The sequence below is a fragment of the Heterocephalus glaber genome, unplaced genomic scaffold (genome assembly GCF_053883595.1).
Source record: "Heterocephalus glaber isolate CG9 unplaced genomic scaffold, H.glaber_assembly_v1.0 deba00001608, whole genome shotgun sequence".
Classification (NCBI taxonomy): domain Eukaryota; kingdom Metazoa; phylum Chordata; class Mammalia; order Rodentia; family Bathyergidae; genus Heterocephalus; species Heterocephalus glaber.
Window position 1 is genome coordinate 464324 of NW_028258379.1, and position 22202 is coordinate 486525.

At 37.3% G+C, this 22202-nt stretch overlaps 1 protein-coding gene across 1 annotated transcript in view; it reads right to left on the minus strand.

Annotated features, from left to right (window-relative positions):
• Nucleotides 1-845: 845 nt before the first annotated feature.
• The window catches only part of Ccdc175 (coiled-coil domain containing 175), a 68750-nt gene continuing 47393 nt past the window's right edge, over nt 846-22202 (minus strand). The window contains 7 exon segments of the mRNA XM_021248405.2: nt 846-913; nt 3811-3967; nt 4875-4918; nt 6485-6587; nt 7261-7413; nt 8579-8658; nt 21466-21604. Coding sequence (XP_021104064.1) covers nt 846-913; nt 3811-3967; nt 4875-4918; nt 6485-6587; nt 7261-7413; nt 8579-8658; nt 21466-21604 — 744 coding nt within the window.

Genomic DNA, 22202 nt, shown 5'->3' on the forward strand with positions numbered 1-22202 from the left:
AATGTTTTGTGTTTTGGTTTGTGACTTAACAGACCTTATGGTTAGGCTTGGGAAATAGAAAATATCATGATACTCTGTTAGTATAATATTATTTATCACACTCTAAGCCTATGAGGAAGTCTTAGCTGTTCTTAGAGCCCAGTCATGTTTTTGTGTACCTAGTAATGGGTTGTTCTTGTTTCATTAAGAAAAACTTCAACACATGCAATCTGAAGTCCCTAGTGGTGGCATATTGTGCAGCTTGTTGTAGTACAATTTGTTTTTTCGCCTATGATGAATTACAGTCATACTTGTGAAGTCTGGTAGCAAACATGGAAATAAAGTATTTTGTTTTTGGTAAACTATTTATTTTCACCAATACAGTATTTGGATAATATTGCAAAAATAGAGCATAATTTATAGAATAGGTTTTGTGTTTATAGGTAGTTTGGTGGAAGACATGTTCAGATTATTGCTCCTGTAAAGAAAACAATAAAAAGAGCATAAGTACAAAAACGTCAAATGTTCTGACATTTAATTGGTTTTTACCATATTAAATATGGAAGTAATTGAAAAAAGTGAAGTACTAAAGTTAGTCTTTTTTCTCAAATGAATAAATACATATACTCACAACCATGAAAGTAAAATAAAATATTGAATACTTACCCTAGTCTGACCATGTTTAGTCGCTGTATTATTTAGAAGGTTATTCACTTTTTTTGCTATTTGATAGGGTTGGGCAAATTGGTTAAAGCTCACATGTTGAAGACTTAACAGTTGCAAAATATGAAAATAAGTACACTAATTTTCCTGAGTTTTGTTTATGCCTTTTGAATTCACAGCAGTTGTATCTTTGAGTTATTTTGTTATTCTTTATGAATGCATTTCTTTGTAAGAAATGGACTCTTTTTGGTATGCTTGTTTTTCTTCTTTCCTGTAGGAATAAAAATTTTTAAAAAAATTTTGTTTGTATCTCACACAGGTTTGGTGGCTCATGCATTAAAATTCTGAGCTGACCAAAGAATCTTCAATTGGATAATTAGTTTGTTGGGTATGTGGGAGGTGCCATGAATTTGATTATCAGGATTGTATCTTCTAGTTCCGTATATTTGAAGTCATTTTCTCATGTGCCCTCTTCTAGCAGAAAAATATGTATGCAAAAGAAAAAAATCATGCAAGAAATTATGGTAACAGGTCTTCAAATCAAGCAATTTCAAGTGTACTTAATATTTGCAATTTTATTTGATTTCATAAAAACAAGCATAATTCATGATCAGTGGGGTTGCTACTGTTACTAAATAGTTTGATAAAACGTGGTCAGTAAAAACATACAAAACAACCTTGTCCTAGCTCAGCTTTAAGTTTTGACTTAGGAGCTTGTAGGACACTAGATGCTCATGACTCTGCCACTCCTTCTACAAGAGATTTCTGTTTATTCCCAACATTCAGGGAGACTTAGAGCTTTATCCATAGCCACTTGTTAGATCCACTGTATTCTAACCTCTCTTCACCTGTCTGGTTCTCTCACAGTGTGTGCTTGTTAAAGTTCAGGGGTAGGTCTTTTCACTGTACTATCTGGCCACATACCAGGCTGAGGGGTGCTCAAGACATTAATGAGTTGGTGCCATATCATGAAGGAGAGGACTGCATCTGCAAGGCTGCAGTGACATATTTTGTCTAGAAGAGGATAGGAGAGGTTTGTGGAGTGGAAGAGAACAAAAGCTCCAGGAGAAACCCTTCTATGAGAGAAGCAAATCAATAGGGAACATTCAAAAACTAGTTTACAGGAGGCTCAGAGGTTGTCAATTCAAGAGCCAATGTTTACTCTTCCCTCCCTAGGAGGGTAGTAGATTTCAGGGGTCTGATGTTTTATAACTCCTGTTATTCACTGGTATTTTACAACAGCAGGGAGCCAGACATGGAGATGAAGCTGGGGTTAAGTCCACCTTGCTCCAAAGCCCACATGGAGCAGTGGCAAGTGGATCTATGGGAAGCCAGGAATTTCAGCTCTCAGTTCCATTTCATTTCCAATTTTTTTTTTTTGCTTTAATTCTTTTATTGGTACATTTTAGGTATACAGTACGTTTACATTTATCATTGGGTGCTTGTACCTGTACATAATGTATCTTGGTTCTTATTTTTTCCCCATTCCCTTCACCCCCTCCACCCTTCCTTATTTACAAACACTTTGTTTCCATTTTTTCCTTTTCTCATAATTTTTCCTTTTCCCTTCCCCTCCCACTTTCCCTACCCTTTTGGACCTTTTCTTCCTATTTCAAATTATCAGTTATTAATTTTAATCATTTTAATCCTTATTTACATTTTCATTTTCTCACACCAGAGAAACTATTTGGTATTTACACATATGTGTCTTCATTTCCAATTCTTCAGAGATCTCTCCCCTGATTCCTTAACCAGGTTGTCCTTTCATGCTTCTTAGGCCCCATATCCAGTATACTTGTGATTTTATATACATTTGTATGATGCTGATTCTCCCACTGTAGTAGAACTGGGCAAGTTACAGCTTAGTGGGTAATTCTGCTACAATGGCAGAGTTGGGTAGTTGCTACAGAGACCTCACGGCTAGCAAAGCCAACAGTATTTATTATCTAGCCCTTTACAGGAAGAGTTTGCCAACCCCTGTACTGCACTGTGAGTTCCATTTGGGCAGGGACTGTATCTGTCTCATTCACCATAGTAACTCAGGTGTCTTGCCATAGCCTAGGCACTCAGTAAATGTTGGTTGAGTACAATGAAATATTAACACATGAAATGGAACGTAAAAAACATGAGATGTTTCAAGTATTTGTGTGCCCAGTTATCAACATTTCAGTTGCTGCACATTGTACTAAATTGGAGTTCTGCCAGTCAAAAAATTATGTATTGACTGAAAATATATTTTCAGTAAACATATGTAGTGTATTTTTAAAAATAAAATTGAGTCTTTTCATTTTTAATGAAAATTTTGTTTTTCCTGGATTGATCATTATTTAACAGTGTGTGTTCATCATTGTGTGGGCTAGAATGAAGAAGTCAGCCTCTATTCTCCAAGTATATGTAGTCCTTAGGCTTCACCATGTCATAGCAAAACTCCCCTCCTTTCTGTGTGACTACAGAACACATCAGTAAAATGCTCTAATTCAGAGGTTGGCAAACTTTTTCTATAAAGGGTCAAAGTTTAGAGTCGTGTCTAAAGCAAAGTTATTGCACCAATTAAAGATAAAGTTGACATGCCTCTGGAGAAATTGGTACACTTGCTTATGAGACAAGCTTGTTAGATAGGATGGATTAACATCTCAAAAGCCCCAGAAGGAATCACTACATTTTTCAGAGAAGGCAACAGTTGCTGTTTTTAATGCTAAATTCAGCTTAGGAAAAAAGAATAACATTATACTCACTTTTGTTTAAGAAGACAAGGATATGTGTATAGTTAAAAAAGAACTCTGAAAAAAAAATTTGTTTTTGAGACAGGGTCTTGCTATGTAGCCCAGGTTGGCCTGAAACTCATGGTGATCCTACTGCCTCAAGTGCTGGGATTACAAGTGTGTGTTACCACACCTGGCTCTGAAAAATGTTCTTAAAGAGACTTTTGAAAAAAAAAATTATATAAAGCTAAGATTCACTTATCTAGAAAAATTTCTTAGGTGGAAAGGAGAATTGGCAAATACTTTTTGTACTACAATATTCAACCCCCTAGTGAATGAATATCAGTATTCAGTTGAATGTTTGTGACATTGGGGATGAGTTAATTGGCATTTTTTTCCTTTTGATGTCATGAGCTATAACAAAATAGCAGGAAAGTCTGTCACCAAACACTAAGGTGTTACTTACGAAGATCTGTTGATTCCTGTTTTGTGAGCTTATGCAGATCTTCAAGATTCCTCTGTAGCCAAGTACTGATGCACTCAATATTTTCATCCCTAGTGCACAGCTTGTCTATTAGATTTTTTATTTCATGCAAGTTATTTTCACCATTGAGCACCAAGTCCTTAAAGAAATAGCATGTATGGGGTATGTGAATATAAATTGTAACAAAAACAATTCTAACTGGGTTAATGTCTAAAACAAAACTATATATGCAAAATTGGGTTTAGTTTATGTACCCAGCCATTTGACAAAGTTTTGTAAAAGAGCATGGAAAATAGATTACCAAATGAGAATATTTAATTGAAGGCCCACTGAGATTGGATTTATAACTGGTTACAGTAGTGGTGGTGGTGGCATAAAAAGCCATTTTACCCTCAGAGCAGTACAGAACTGCAGACGAGATAAAGCTTCAGAGATAGAACTTTGTAATCAGATAGGATCCCAGTTTTAAATTTCTTAATTCATTATTATTTTGTCTTCAGCAAGTTAAATTCCAAGCCTCTGTAGCTTCATCTCAAAAAAGCATTGACTAACACTTTCCCTACCTAGTATCATAAATGTTAAACATGGATTTTATGTAAACTTTGCATACTTTATGTAACCTTTTAGTATTTAGGCAGAGCCTAGGTTTAAATCTCAGCTTATCTGACTCTAAAGTGGGGAGAGGTAGAGATGTTCCATGGCTAATAGAACATGAATATGAGTTTAGAATGGACAGCTCTGCCCTAGAACAAAATGTGTCCAATGTGAGCTAGAAAAAAAAGAAAAGAAATAAAGAAATCCTTCCCAGTTTAACTGAGTGGTAGTATAGGAAGGCAGTTTCCTAAAGGATTAAGATTTTATAGTGACATTTGAGATAATGGCTACATTTTAATATGTGATGGCCACACCAGCCCTTCACTCCCCTGCAATTCAGAACTCCTATGCACACACACACACACACACACACACACACACACACAAACACACTCTTCTTAGGTGAACATTTTTGCAAGTATGATATGGAGGTACCATGCACAAAAACTCACCTTAACTGTGGCCTGAAATTCTGTCCACAAATATTTATATTGTGCTGAAATAAATTTAAAAATATAGTTACTAAAACAATTTGAACACTTAAAAAACAAATTACTTCAATTTGCTTTTTGAAAATTATTTTTATCTAAAAATTTCTACTTCCAGAATGGTAGGCTAACTGGATCAGACACGTGCTCCTGCTGGCTCTCTGCTGGGGACCACTTGCCAGACCACAGCACAGCACAAGATGAGCAAGATAGTCATGCCCAGACATAAAAATCTTTACAAGGATTAGCAAACCAAACTCAGCAATGGATACAACCAGTGAAAGCTCTTGAACAAATAGACCTTACTCCAGGAGTGGGAGATTAGTTTAATAATTGAATCACAGTACCTTAACTGCACACCTGAGAACACTATTGGTACCTCTCAGAAGTCTGGACCTCAGAGCTGATCACACAAACCCTGTATACTTGTAAGAATGACCCTCATAGATACCCTGGACACCCAAGCCCAGGAAATTCCCTGGTGGATGACATGTTGCATGTGTGGTCACATGTCTTTGCTAGGGAATGAAGTACATCCAGACAACTGAGAGAGGACACTGAAAGCATGCACCTATTTCCCCCTACACTTTCCCCTACATGCCTTTTCTCTTTGCTGATTTTAGTCTGGATCTTTCACTCTGATCACAATGACCACAAGTAGAACAACTTCTGAATCTGGTGGATTCTTCTTACCAATCAGTAACCCTGAGGATAGTCCCAGGAGCAGCTGATACTAAACCAGAAGCTGTGAAATCTTGCAGGGAAAAACTAAAGAGGACTCAACAAATGGAGATACATGCTATGTTCTTGGACCTGAAGACAGCTTTGTTAAGATGTCAGTTCTCCTAAAATTGATCTACACATTGAACACAAATCCAATTAAAATCTTGTAAGATGTGCGTGCGTGTGTGTGTGTGTGTGTGTGTGTGTGTGTGTGTGTGTTTGTAGATCAATAAGCTGGCTCTAAAATTTAAATGGAAGAACTCAGAGTAGCCAAATAATTTTAAAGGAGAAGCATAAAGGTAAGAACTTACATGATCTGCAGTGTACACTGTATATGAAACTATAGCAATCTGAACAGTGTGGTACTTAGTATAAAGTCAAATTTTTAGAATAAAGGAATAGACCTATAAAACTGACTTTCAAAAAAGTTGCTAGATTAGTACAGTGATGAAAGTATAGTCTTTTCAGAAAATGGTGCTGGAACAACTGAAAACAATGCAAATGTCCTTCAGTTGCTGAATGGAGAAACAAAACATATCTCCACACAAGTTAATACTACTGTATGGCTATAACAAGCAAACTAATTATCTAGTTATCAGTATTAAAAAATATATCACTAGTTTCTAGGAAATGGAGCTGGGGTGGGGGTAACTGTCAAGGGACATGAGAGAAACTTTGCAATGATAAAAATGGATGTCTTGCTATAGTGGTAGTGGTTACAATGGTGTGTACATTTGTCAAAATTCATTGCACTTAAAATAAGCGCATTTTATTATACACAAATTAATACAATCAATTTAAACAAAAATAAAAAATGTAGGTGTAAAAAGGATCCACGATACACTACTTACTGTGCTGAGCTATCAGTTTCCAGGACAGGTCACTTGAATTATGTTTCAGGAAGTCTTGTCCTTCTCTGTATTTCTCAGTATTGTTCCTTAAGTATGAAATATACTGGAAATGAAAGGCATGTGGTTGGTATTAGCAGTTGAGTTATTAGCAGTTAGTGGATTAAATATCTGTGTAGTCATTCAGCAAATGCGTATTAATTTTTTTTCTGTGTCAGCCACTCTGGTACTGCAGGAGTAACACTGGTGAATTCACTTGTCAAGCTTCCATTGGGGAAGATGGGAGAGGATGCAGCTTCTTGTTAGGCATTTCAGCATCCAAATAAGCATGGCATTCTGAATGTAACTTGACACAATAAAAAATTAAAAGATGTTCTGCCTTACTGCACTATGTCCACTACGAAAATGTTCCTTATGTAATTTGTGTGAGCATCAGACGTCATAAAGTGATAATGATGTTAAGACTGGAGTTCAGCATAAGACCTCAGAGATGACCAATTGGGTCTAGAAACTCTAAGAAAGTACCTGCTCAAATCAGAGTCTCATTGGGTTAGATCACAGTGGTGGTAGTAGTCTGGGTATAAACTCATTCTATAAATATATTCAAAACCAGGCAAAATTCATCTATGGTATTAAGAGGAGGACAGGGGTTTACTGATGAGAAGATAAAGAAGATGAATGGATACCATGAATATCTATAGTCTCATTTTTTCCCTTGTAGCTTGTACCTAGCCAATCAACAAAAACCATTTTGCAAAATGAGGTGCTCTTGAACTTACTTCTTTTAATCTTTTATTTTCCAGAAGCAAAAAGTCTGCTTTTTGGCCATGTAAATAGACTTCATTTTCTAAGTTCTTTAGAATTTCAAAATGTTCTTTGACTTTCTGGCTTTCTTGATCTCGTGCTTGTTTTAATTCTTCTTTCACTCTCTCCTGCTCAAACATAAAAGCCACAGTAACCTCATGGAGTTCAAAGAGCATAAAGGCAGAGTATTAGACTGCTTAATCATATTCAGAGAAGGGCTCCAAGTTAACTCCAGAAACATCCAGCTGAGTCTACGGACTGCTTCCCTTAGAAAAACTTAGAATTACCTAAGCTGAATCATGAAAATTTATTTATAGACTTTAGGAAGGGGCTTGCAGATCCCAGGTTAAATATTCCAGACAATTTCACAAAATGGAATATACTTTGATCTATCAACAGCTGCCTGGGAAAATGTGGGAGGAAATTGTTGAGGCTTTTTAAAGGAGAATTTAAAATTTCTTTAAGGAAAAGAACAGTATTTTATAGATTTAAAAATTTCTCCACTGTTTTTTCTACTGAATTCTCTATCCAGGTCATGGATTTAAACTGTGATAGACCACATGGTTTTTCTTTATTGTACAATCATCACCAGGAGCATCTAATTAAGAAACAGGACTAGCTGGGTGTGTTGGTGCACTCCTGTAATCCCAGCACTTGCGAGGCTGAGGCACGAGGATTGCTGAAAGTTCGAGGCCAGCCTGGGCTACATAGCGAGTTCAGGGCCAGCCTGAACTACAAAGGGAGACCCTGCCTAAAAAAAACAAAAAAGAAAAAAAAACAGGACTATGTATGTAGGTACTACACTTAATTATAGTTTTCTTCTTCATGTTACACAGTAAAAATTACCTTTTGAGGTCAATGAATCCCAAAGAATGGGATTTTTCCATTTTAAATTAACCAGCTGCACATACATACCTAATCACTATCTACTGGTTATATATTTTAAATGTTTTAAATGTCTCTTTACCTGTTTCTCTTTTGTCATTTCCACTCTCCCATGTGTCCACTCATCCTTAAAAAGCTGAATCCAGGCTTCACTTCATGAATGAGGAAACAGTTTCCCTCAGTGATTTCCCCACCATTACATAGGGGTTGGTTCCAGAGTTCTATATTGTTTGCCCTCCACCCCACACACGCATGCGCACACACACACACCCATATATATAGTGACTAAAATTTTAAAACAGTGGCCTCGAACAAGTAATTTTAATAACTGTGGATTTCATGATAACTTCAATGTGACTGAACATACTAGTATTCTAATAAAGCAGAACGAACGTGTCAGCCCTTTACCATGTTTTCAACATATCTTGAAAAGTCTCATGTAACATGAGAAATGTAGTTGTTTAGCAAAGTCTCCTCCTGTCTTTGTGCTGTTAAAAAAGAAAGAGAAATAACTATCCACAACATTCCTGGGTTAAAAAGCATTAATCAAGGCAAGACATAGGCTTAATTTTAAAAATCAATACTCCAAGGCATTGCTATCACTCTAACAAAACCCAGGCATCAGGTGCTCCCTGGGGCTGCATCTGTCCCTGTGTCTGAATCGTTGGGATCAATCATTTAAAAAAATTTTATAGTTGTTTCTTCCTTCTTTTTTTTTCCCTAGCCCTCCCTTCACCCCCTCCCCCCTTCCCTATTTACAAAGACTTTATTTCCATTTTTTCCATTTCTCATCATTTTTCCTTTCCCTTCTTTCCTTTCCCCTGCCCCTCCCACTACCCCTACCCCTTTGGACCTTTTCTTCTTATTTTGCATTATCAATTATTCATTTTAATAATTGGTACATGTTAGGTATACAATATGATGACATTCATCATTGGAAATTTGCACCTTTACATAATCTCTCTTGGTTCTTATTTTTCACCCTTGCCCAGCCCTCCCTTCAACCCCTCCATTGCTCCCTATTTACAAAGATTTTGTTCCTATTTTTCCATTTTCTAGTATTTTTTTTCAATAAAGTTGTGTTTTATTTTGCTATACCATAAAGTGTCGATCCAAAATTATCACTAATCAAATTCTTAAAACCTTATTTCAACTTTGTTTTTTCAAAAACATTTATTTTCATATTTCATGTTGATCCTGTGTTAATATTTAACATAACATGCTGAAGCAGGCTAGAACATGTAAATACATACAGAAGTTAAATATTAACTATTTTTTCCCCCATTAAGTTTATTGGTACATTTTCGGTATAAAATACAGTTACATTCATCATTGGGATCTTGTACCTTTACACGAGTATCTTGGTTCTTATTTTTTTTCCCCTTCCCTTGCCCTCCCTTCACCCCCTCTACCCTTCCCTATTTGCAAAGACCTTGTTTCCATTATTTTCCCTCTTTTCATACTTTTTCCTTTCCCTTTTTACCCTTCCCCTACCCCTCCCAATTACTCTGCTCTTTTAGACCTTTTGTTCCTGTTACACAATATCAGTTATACATTTTTTAAATTACAATATTAAGATCTAGGAGACATTACCACAGATTTTACAGAATTTAAGAGGATATAGAAAGCATATTACAAAAATCTTTCTTGAAATAAATTTGACAACTTCTAAGAAGTACCTTGGAAGACAAATTAATGAAACTAACTCTGGAGGAAATATAAAATTTGAATAGCACCTATTAAAGAAAGTATATTCCTATCTTGAAAACCTACCTATATGACAACAACAGGCTCATAAACATTTTAACTGATAAATTATATCAAACATTTAAAGCAGAAAAAAGAAGGAACACTTCTCCCCTCATTTTAGGAAATCAACATTGTGCTAATCCTAAAACTGGATAAAGATAATAGAAGAAAAAAGTATGAACATAGATAGAAATTTGTTTAACAAAACAATTAGAAGTCAGATCTGGCAGGATGCAGAAACTGGTTTTGTTATAAGGATGGCAGTGTTAGTTCAGCATTGGAAGATCTACTCCCAAAAGTCATCATTTTAACAGAGGAAAGGAAAAAGCCATATGATCCTGTCACTAGTTGGAGAAAAAGTACTGGACTAAATTCTACAGCTGTTCATGGTAAAAGCTATCAGGAGACTAGAAGTAGAACAGAACCTTCTCAACAGATTAAAGACATGTACTCCATACTTCCAGCGAAAACGCCTTATATGAATGGAGAAGATACAATGCTTTCTCCTTAAGGTGGGGAACAAGGGCAGATATGCTTACTCTTTATCTCTCCATTAAACTTTGAAACCTAGTCCCCACCAAAATAGTCTGGCAATAAAATGACACAACTAGAATAGGATTGGCATGGCAGAAGCAAAATCTTTGTATGCAGATAAAATGATCATCTACAGAGAAAATACTAAGAAATCTCTAGGAGCCCCTAGAACTTGTACTTGAATTTAGCAGGATTAGAAAGTACAAGGTATATATAAAAATTCAGGTCTGTGGACACTTGCTATAAATGAAGAATTGGATATTGAAATTTGAAAGTTATATAAGAGAACAAAGGACCTAGAAAAGTTTAAAACAAAAACAGTGTTGGAAGATGTTTAGTACCTAATTTTAAGACTTCTAAAGCTACAGTAATCAAGGCAGTGTTGGTGTAAGGAAAGACATATAGATCATTGGAATAAAACAGAGAATCTAGAAATAGAACCACACATATATGGTCCACTGATTTATGAAAGATTATTTAACATTAGCATTTTATAGAATATAAACTCAATTCAAGAGCCGAGGAAGAGAGAGTGTTTTCAGCAAATGGCACTAGAACACCTCGTATCCATATATAAAAAACTAACCTCAACTTTTTTTTTCCATACATGAAAATAACTTGAAGGGATCTATGAACCTAAATAAGAAAGCCTAAAAGTGTAAAACTTTAAGAAGAAATTATAAGGAAAAATATTTATGAATTCAGGGTAGGCAAGAACTACCTAGGATACAAAAAACATGATGTATAAAAGAAAAAAATTGATAAATGAGATTCCATCAAAATTTAGAACTTCAAATGACATCATTAAAATGAAAGATAGTCCTTAAACAGACCATATTTGCAATACATATAACCTATGACCAGAATATATAAAGAACTCTTACAGCTCATTAATAGATGACCCAATTAAAATGTAGATGTCAGAAGATGATAAATAGCCAGTATAGCACAAGGAATGGTGTGCAATTCTAGAATCAGAAAAATACTAATCAGTACAATAATAAGATTGAATTATACACTCATTAGGGAGATGAAGTCAAAAGTTTTAAAAGCCTTGTCATGACTTTTCTTTTTGTTGGATTCTCCCCCTTTGTGTTTAATTTGTCACGCCCAATGGATTCATTCTCCTGGGTTTCCTGGGGTTGTGATCCTCATTGTCTTTTCCTAGGGTATTGTCTAAAATTTTTTGGAGTGCCGGTTTGGTATTCATGAAGTTCCTGAGGTGCTCTTTGTCATGAAAGTATCTTATTTCTCCATCAATTTTGAAAGATAGTTTCGCAGGGTCCTTCAATCTGGGTTGGAGGCTGTTTTCCTTTAGGGCTTGAAACACATCACTCCAAGCTCTTCTTGCCTTGAGGGTTTGCATTGAGAAGTCTGCTGTGATTCTGATGGGCTTTCCTTTATATGTGATTTGTTTCTTTTCTCTCACTGCTTGTAGAATTTTATTCTTCTGTTGGATTTCTGGAATCCTAACTATTATATGCCTATGTGTAGATTTTTTTTTGATCAAGGCTAGCTGGAGTCCTATATGCTTCACTTATCTGTATGTCAAGCTCCTTTCCCCTCCTTGGGAAGTTTTCTGCCCTCACTTCTGTGAAGAGTTTTTTTTATGTCATCTGCACTCTCTCCTCTTTCTTCATTGGCTCCAGTCAGTCTTATGTTATTCTTCTTTGCATCGTCTAGCAGCTGCTGGATTGATTTCTCATGTTCCCTTACAATTTTAAAGCAATTTTTCTTTTCCTCCTCACTAATTGCAATCTTATCTTCTATATGTGAAATTCTATCCTCACATTGGTTCATTCTGTTGAGCAGACTTTTGATGGAGATTTTAATCTCTTGAAAATCTGTTTGTATCTGTTTTATGGATTCCATTTGTTTCTTATGTTGGGACTCCATCATGTTCCTCAGATTCTCTATTTTTTTTTATCTGTGTCCTCTCTAGATTTATTAATCATGTCTTGCACCATGAGCAAAATCTTTGCTGTTATCTGAGTAATTATTTCTGATTTCATTTTTCCCAGATCCTCTTTTGTTGCCAGTTCAGAGAGTCCAGGAGGTTGAGTATCAGATTGTTCCATCTCGTTTCCCTTTGGGGTTGCTGTAGGTGATCCCAAAGTCTGTTTTTGAGACTTGTTTACATGTCTTCTCATTTCCACAGGAGGGGGTGCTTCTGGCACCCATGAAACTCATCTTCTCTGCCCTAGGAACCTGGGATGGCAGCGGGGGAGCTTCTTTCTGGGTGCTGGGACCAGCTGAGCTTCTCTGCCCTAGGAGCCTGGGATGGAGGTGGGGAGCTTCCTTCCAGGTTCTGGGAACAGCTGAGCTTCTCTGCCCTAGGAGCCTGGGATGGAGGTGGGGAGCTTCTTTCTGGGTGCTGGGACCAGGTGAGCTTCTCTGCCCTAGGAGCCTTCTCTGCCCTAGGAAGCTGGGATGGAGGCGGGGAGCTTCCTTCTGGGTTCTGGGACCAGCTGAGCTTCTCTGCCCTAGGATCCTGGGATGGAGGTGGGGAGCTTGCTTCTGGCTGCTGGGACCGACTCACCTTCTCTGCCCTAGGAGCCTGGGATGGAGGCAGGGAGCTTCCTTCTGGGTTCTGGGACCAGCTGAGCTTCTCTCCCATTTTCTCATATTAATCCCATTCCCTTCTATCTTTTCCCCTAGCCCTCCCACTTCCTTCCCCTTTGCCCCTTTTCTTCCTATTTCACATTACCTATTATACATTTCAGTCCTTATTTACACTTTCAGTTTCTCACACCAGAGAAACTATTCGTGTTTACACATGTGTGTCCTATTTATTTCACTTAAGACTATCGCCTCAATGTGCATCCACTTAGCTATAAATGTCTCTAATTTCCCAATTTTATGGCTGAGTAGTACTCCATTTTATTAAAAAAAACACATTTTCTTTATCCAGTCTCCATTTGACGGGCATTTGGGCTGTTTCCATGTTTTAGCTATCACAAACTGTGCTGCTATGAACATGGGTGCACATATATCACTGTGATATGATTCTTTTAATTCTTTGGGGAAGATCCCCAGCACTGGAATAGCGGGGTCAAATAGGACTTCCAGTCCCAGTTCTTTGAGGTATCTCTGTATTGATTTCCACAGTAGTTGCACCAGTCTACACTCCTACCAGCAGTGGAGCAGGGTTCCTCTTTCTCCACAGCCCCACCAGCATTTGTTATTGGTTGATTTCATGATAGCAGCCATTCTTTCTGGAGTGAAGTGGAATCTCAGCATTGTTTTCATTTGCATCTCTTGAATGACCAGTGAGGTTGAACATTTTTTCATGTATTTATTTGCTATTTCTACTTCTTTGTCTGTGAAATGTCTGTTCATTTCAGATGCCCATTTTCAGATTGGGTCTTTAAATTTGGGAGGTCTGATCTTTTTAAGTTCTCTATAGTTTCAAGATAGTAGACCTTTGTCTGAGGAAAAGCAGGTGAAGATTTTTTCCCACATTGTGGGTTGTCTCTTCACACTGCTGGTAGTTTCTCTTGCTGTGCAGAAGCTTTTAATAAGAAGAGATACCACTTGTTGATTGTTTATGCTAGTTCACAGGCAACTGAGGTTTTGTTCATAAAATCTTTTCCTACACCGATGTCTTCAAGAGTTCTACCTAACCTCTGTTCTAACTGGTTCAGAGTTTCTATTTTAATATTTAGATCTTTAATCCATTTCAATTTTAGTTTAGTGCATGGTGAGAGGTATAGGTCTAGTTTTAATCTTTGGCAAGTTGAAATCCAATTTTTCCAGCACCATTTATTAAAGAGGCTATCTTTCATCCAGTGAGGGTGTTTGGCTCCTTTATCAAAGATGAGATGGCTGAGTGTGTCTGGCATTGTTTCTGCATGTTCTAATCTGTTCCACTGGTCCTCAGGTCTGTTCTTTGCCAGTACCATGCTGTTTTTATCACAGTAGCTTTGAGGTATAGTTGCAGGTTGGGGACTGTGATACCCCCTGCCATGTCTCTGTTACCTAGAATTGCTTTTGATATTCTGGGTCTCTTCTTGTTCCAAATGAATTTTTGGATTATTTTCTCAAGATCCATGAAGTATGCTGCTGGGATCTCAATTGGAATTGCATTAAATCTATATAGCAGTTTTGGAAGTATGGCCATTTTCACTATATTAATCCTTCCTACCCAAGAGCAGGGAATGTCTGTCCATTTTCTGATATCATCTTCAATCTCTCTTTTCAGAGTGCCATAGTTTTCAGAGAAGAGGTCTTTGACCTCTTTCGTTAGGATGATTGCTAGTTATTTCAGTTTTTTGGATGCTATTGTGAAAGGAATTCTTTGCCCTATTTCTCTCTCAGTGAGTCTGTCATTGGTGTAGAGGAAAGCTATTGATTTTTGTGTGTTGACCTTGTAACCAGCTACTTGACTGAATTTGGTTATTAAGTCTAGAAGACTTTTGGTGGAGTTCTTGGGGTCTTCTATATACAGTATCATGTCATCTGCAAATAATGACAATTTGACTTCTGCATTACCTATCTTTATTCCTTTTATTTCTTTCTCTTGTCTAATTGCCATGGCTAATGTTTCCAGAACTATATTGAACAAGAGTGGTGATAGTGGACATCCTTGTCTTGTTCCTGATTTTAGTGTGAAGGATTTCAGTTTTTGACCATTTAGTATGATATTTGCTGTTGGTTTTTCATAGATGGCTTCTATCAGTTTGAGGTAGAGACCATCTATTCCAATTTTTTGGAGGGTTTTTATCATAAATGCATGTTGGATTTTGTCAAATGCTTTCTCTGCATCTATGGAGATAATCATATGGTTTTTGTCCTTGGCACTATTGATATAGTGAATTACATTGATTGATTGGCATATGTTGAACCATCCCTGCATCCCTGGGATGAATCCCACTTGATCACTTGTATGATCTTCTTGATGATCTTCTGTATTCTGTTTGCCATTATCTTATTAAGGATTTTTGTATCTATGTTCATTAGTGAGATTGGCCTATAGTTCTCCTTTTCGGTTGGGTCTTTCTCTGCTTTGAGGATTAAAGTGATGCTTGCTTCCAGGAATGAATTTGGGAGTACTGCTTCCCTTTCAATTTCATTGAAGAGTTTAAACAGTAGTGGCAGCAGTTCCTCTCTAAATGTCTTGTAGAATTCAGCAGTGAAGCCATCAGGGCCCGGGCTTTTCTTAGTTGACAAGGTTTTAATTACATTTTCAATTTCATTGGTTGATATTGAGTTGTTGAGAATTTTTAGGACTTCTTCATTCAACTTTGGTAATTCATATGTATCTAGGAATCTGTCCATTTCTTCTGTGTTGTCCATCCTATTGGCATATAGGTTCTGGAAGTAGGTATTGATGATCCTCTGGATTTCTGCTGGGTCTGTTGTTATTTCACCCTTTTCATTCCTAATTGAATGGATTTGGGCCTTTTCTTTCCTTTTTCTGATAAGGTTGGCTAAGGGTTTGTCAATATTGGTGATTCTTTTGAAGAACCAACTCCTGGCTTCATTGATTTTTTGTATCATTCTCTTAGTCTCCATTACATTGATTTCTCCTCTGATCTTTATAATTTCTTCCCTTGTATGAGCTCTGGGGTTGTCTTGCTCTTCTCTTTCTAGAAGCTTGAGGTTTAGCATCAGGTTGTTTAATTGGGCTCATTCTGTTTTCCTAATATGCATATTCATTGCTATGAATTTCCCTTGTAAGACTGCTTTCATTGTGTCCCATAGATTCCAATATGTTGTATTGTCATTGTCATTTAATTGAAGGAACTGTCTGATTTCTTCTTTAATTTCCTCTATGACCCACTGTTTATTCAGAAGTGTGTTCAATTTCCACAGGTTTATGAAATTTTTCAAGTTTCTTTTGCTATGGATCTCCAATTTCATCGCACTATGGTCTGATAATATACAGGGAATAACTTCAATTCCTTTGCACTTACTTAAACATGTTCTATGTGTGAGAATGTGGTCTATTTTGGAGAATGACCCATGTGCAGCTGAGAAGAATGTGTATTCTGATTTTGTGGGGTGGAACACTCTGTAAACATCTGTTAAGTTCATTTGTTCAAGAGTTCGATTGAGTTCTAGTATTTCATTACTTATTTTTTGTCTACTTGATTTATCTATTTGTGACAGTGGGGTGTCGAGATCCCCCATTACAATTGTATTAGTGCATATATGACTTTTCATGTCCGTTAGTATTTGTTTTATATAGTTGGGTGTTTGTGCACCACTAGTGTTTGGTGTATAGATATTTATGATTGTCATCTCTTCCTCTTGGATTGTTCCCTTTACAAGGATGTAGTGTCCTTCTTCATCTCTCTTAATCAGTGTTGGTTTGAAATCTACTTGATCTGAAAAGAGGATAGCTACTCCTGCTTTTTTTCGGGTTCCTGTCGCATGGAGTATTGTTTTCCACCCTTTAACTTTCAGTCTATGAGTTTCGTTTTGAATTAAGTGTGTTTCTTATATGCAGCATATTGTTGGATTTTGCTTCTTGACCCATTCTGCCAGTCTATTTCTTTTGATTGGTGAATTGAGACCATTAACATTGATGGTTATAACTGAAATGTATTGACTTGTCATTGCCATGACTTTTTCTTTTTGTTGGGTTCTCCCCCTTTCCATCTAATTTCTTGTCATGCCAGATGGGTTCATTCTGCTTTGCTTTCTGGGGTTGTGGTCCTCAATATCTGTTCCTAGGATATTGTGTAAAATTCTTTGGAGTGCTGGTTTGGTATTCACAAAGTTCCTGAGGTGCTCTTTCTCTTGAAAGTATCTTATTTCTCCATCCATTTTGAAAGATAGTTTTGCAGGGTATATCAATCTGGGTTGGAAGCTGTTTCCTTTTAGGCCTTGGAATATGTCACTCAAAGCTCTTCTTGCCTTGATGGTTTGTGTTGAGAAATCTGCTGTGATTCTGATGGGCTTCTTTTGATTGTGATTTGTTTCTTTTCTCTAACTGCTTGTAGAACTTTGTTCTTCTGTTGAGTTTCTGGAATCTTAACACTTATATGCCTATGTGTAGATTTTTTTGATTAAGTCTATTTGGATTCCTATATGCCTCACTTATCTGTATGTCAAGCTCTTTTCCCCTGCTTCGGAAGTTTTCTGTCATTACTTTGGTGAAGAGTTTTTTATGTCATCTCCACCCTGTCCTGTTTCTTCATTGACTCCAATCAGTCTTATGTTATTCTTCTTTGCATTGTCTAGCAGCTGCTGTATTGATTTCTCATGTTCCCTTATAATTTTGAAGCAATTTTTCTTTTCCTGGTCATTAATTGTAATCTTATCTTCTATATCTGCAATTCTGTCCTCACATTGGCTCATTCTGCTGTGTAGACTTTCAATGGAGTTTTTTATCTCCTGGAAATCTATTTCATCTGTTTTATGGATTCCATTTGTTTTCTATGTTGGGATTCCATCATGTTCCTGAGCTCCTCTCTAGATTTATTAATCATGTCTTGCACTAGGAGTAGAATTTCTCCTGTTATCTGAGAAATTATTTCTGATTTCATTTTTTCCAGATCCCCTTTTGTTGCTAGTTCAGTGGGTCCAGGTGGTTGAGTATCAGAGTGTTCCATCTCATTTCCCTTTGGGGTTGCTGTAGGTGATCTGGAAGTCTGGTTTTGAGACTTATTTATGTGTTTTCTCATTTCGACTGGGGGGGGGGCTGTTGGCACCTGCACAGATTACCTCCTCTGACCTGGGAGAAGTGGGACAGGGGCCGGGAACAGTGGTAGGGATGATGGCCCAAAAGCCCTTTCCTCTGGGCTGGGAGCAGGGGGAGGGATGGTGGCCAGGAAGCCCCTTCCTCTGGGCCAGGAATGGCGGGACAGAAGGTGGCCCAAAAGCCCCTTCTTCTGGGCTCTGTTTCTTCTTTCTCCTTCCATGTTGTAAAATATTCTTAAAATACATACTTACATGGTTCTTAATTCATCATTTTAATACACCTTCTATTTACTTCTTGGTATAGTAAAGGAGGACTTATCCTCCTCAGTCCCATCCCACATTCCCACCCACACCCACAGCCTCTCCATCTTTCCCACAACCTCCCCATAAAGGTAGGATTTTTGCTTAAACAAATCAGAACTTTATATTTTTATGACAATGTAAGGCTTCCTCATTTATGAGTTAAATGGTATATATATTTTTTTCACAATTTTAAAAATTAACCTGACATAAAAATTGCCTCACTATAAAACTGTTCTCAGTGTTTCATGCATATATCATTAATTCACAACCTACAACAGAATTGTAAAGTCTTTCTGAATGTTACTTTCCATTGCTCTAGTTGCTAAGGGTCCCTAGGGCCTCTGGTGTTGAAGGCTTCCTCCTCAGCCTACTGCTATTGGGAGGTTGTGGAACCTTAAGAGGCAAAGCCTGATGGGGGTCCTTAGCTCACTGGGGGACGCCCCCAAAGGGCATTGTGAGAGCCTCTTCTTCCCCTTCTTTGCTTCCTGGCTTATGAGGTGGGCAGTTTGTTCCACCACTCTCTCTGCCATTGCCATCCAGCACTCCCGACAGAGGGCCAGAGCAATGTCAGCTTGGTCTTGAACTGGAACTCCAGAACTGTAAACCAAAATGCCCTTTTCTCTTTAAAAGTGAGTTCTTTCAGCTGTTCCATTATAGTGATGGAAAGCTGAATAATGCACACATAGTCAAACACATTAGCGAATCTGTCAGGTCCACTTCTCCTCTTTCACTGCCCCTCTGAGTTGTGCCTTCTGGAGTCTTTTCTCTGTTAGTGCTGCCTCACAGCTGACCTCCTAGAGTCAACCTCTAAGTATCTCTTCTCTTGAACTTCCTGTTTCCTGAGTCTCATATCCTCCTCTTTTTCTTGATTTATTCCAGTTATTAAAGCAAATTCTATACTACCTTCATGGAAAAGGGTAAATGAGATAAGTGTTTTGAGATCTTGTACATCCAAATATGTCTCTTCTAGGCTTATATTCGATTGATAGTGTGGTTAGTTATCTAACATAGAGGATTATATTACTTTAGAATTTTGAAGTCCACTGTCTTTCAATTTCTAGCAAGATATTGCTGTCAAGAGAGCAGATATATTAGTGTGTTTCATCTATGACATGTAACTAAAAGCCACAACACTGTTCTTTGTGTTAACTGAGCCCTGCTGTCTATAAGTGGAACATCTGGCCAGAGCACTTTCCCACACACTGATGCCTGGTGCTCTAATGTTCTGTCTCCTTTCTTTCTCTTATGTCCCCTTCTTTTTCTTTGCTTTCTCCAACATTTTTTTCTTTTCTTTACCTTAAGAGATTCAGTATATGTGATGTATAAGGAATGATTGAAAACCACGGTGAAGTTTTAATTTTAAAAATTACTATAGTAAAAGACACATTGCCATCAGTCCCCCCAAGTTAATTCTCACACTTCAAACACACTTATCCCATTGTCCTTGCCACTTTCTGAAGCAGTTCTGGAATTCTTCTTTTTGAATATCTTTAGTTGAGTTGTCCTGGCTCCCCCAATGTCCTGAATCCATCAAAACATCTATCTTTCTTGGTCCTTTTTACATTTGAGGAAGAGCCAGAAATCACATGGTGCCAGATTTGGAGAATAAGATGGAAGAGGACACACTATAATGTTTTTATGAACCTGCCTTTCCACTGGATGGCACTCAGTAGCAGCATTCACTGCATTTAAAAAAAAAAAATCACACCTGTTAAAGACACTCAGGAAAGATTTCCAGAACCATTTCAGAAAGTAGAAAGAAGGATGGGGTCAGTGTGTTTGAGGTAAGGGTGAGTATTTTGAAGGGGACTAATAATGTGTCCTCCACTGTAATACTTAAAAAAACCTGAAATATCCACATCTACTATGATCCCTCCTCGTACTGCTTACTTTTATGTTCATTGTGTTTCTTATATCCTCTACCTTGTATGAAAGGGATAGGAGGGAAGGTAGAAATTGGGAATGAAGTACATGTGTATTGTGAGTCTAGATCAAACACCAAGGAGATCTGCCCAAGTTGACAAAATGAAAACCTGACAAAAAGTGGAAAATCAACCAAGAGAGAAGAACTAGACTGATTGCCTAGATACTTATTATTAAAATATTTTTTAAAATTCTACCTTTCTTGGCAATAATCACTTCAATTTTGAATATTTGTTCATTTTACAGTTGAACACCCTGGGCTTCCATATGATGGCCCATTTTGACACAGACATTTTAATACCTATCCTCATATTCATCTTTGCTAGGTGGTCATTCCTACTCCTACCCTAGTGGGTGTCTTTTGCTAGTCCTTTCTATAACTTTTGCTCCTGGTATTCCAATTCTCATAGTCTTCTTTTGTCATCTAGAAGATATGAGGTCTAGATGTGGTTCCTGCTTATAGACCTGCATGGACTCCCTGGAAAATGATCCTCTGCTCCTTAAATGCAAGATACTACTCAAACCTCTAGGATGATTCTGGACCATGAGTGTAGGATTAGATGATCATATCCAATTTTTGTGGAGAAACAATTATTTTTATATTAAATCCATGCATGGTTATAGTATGTCAAAGAATCCAAAAACCCATAGTTTCAGGGATATTTTATATCTTTAACTCAGCTTCCAGAGCTGAGATAAATCTTAGCTATCTGTGCCTTTAGAGTAGGCTAGTTAAAAAAAAACAAAACTGAAGCAACAGCTGCTTGATAAATGGTTCAGGTCTTAGCTAGAAAGGAGATATAATTAGCAAATTCATGGTTAGACAGAAAATTTTCTCTATGTGGTAGCTGATTCAGGTTAATTCTACTCTTACCAAATCTGGAGAGAACACAATATACTTAACTCTTAATTCTTAATTGTAAATAGTCTTTAAGAGAGAGAAAGAAAGACTTAATAAAAGCAAATATAATAAAATAAATATAATATAATAAAAGTAAGGTTATGGTGTGGAGAAGGAAACAGAGAATTAAAGGTGATGGGATAAGGTGGGCAAATTTTACCACTGCTGTGACTGATGACCCCCTCAAGTTGGAAGAGAACCTGGGAGGAAGGTTAGCTACCAGAGGCTTCAGGTGTACCTTTAAGTGTCCCATAGAGCTCTTGTAGACTTCTGTTTTTTATTGTGTACTCTTCTTCTGCCAAATGAAGGTGTGGAAGACTATCAATGAGCTCGTCTTCTGTTCCTTTGCTAATTTTCATTTCCTTAACAATTAAATCCTTTAAAGAAAATAAAGCTAATTGAGAAGTGGTTTTGGAGAATTTACCCAACAATTGAGTAGAATGGAAGGGGAGAGTTTTGTCTTCTATCCTGAGGGGCACAGAATAGAGTCTGGCACACACTTAATGTTCAGTCAATAGTCATTGTTTGACTCACTTGATTGTCTGGCAATCTGTAATGGAAAAAGGTTAGATTCAATCAACTTTCCAAAGATCCTTTCAGTTCTATATCTCGATTCCTACATTTCTATTGCTACCATGTAGACAACCAAAAACATACTTGAGGAAAATTTTCCTTGGTTGATCATATTTTATGAAAAAGGCACCAAAACAAAGCATACAAGATTTTAAAAATGTGGATGTCAATGAAAACAGGGTGGGGATAGAAATAACTAGATATACTATTACAATAAAAAGGTTATATCATCACCTTATAAGGTGTGGTTTTGTTGTGTTCTTCAGACCTGCAGCCTCTTGGCCTCTTCACGGCCTGGCCCCACCTCTTTCCCCAGCATTCCTGTCCTAGTTCATCCAGCCTGCCTTTTGGCAGCTCCCAAGTCAGCACAATGCCCTCTTTGTAACGAGGATTGCGACTGAC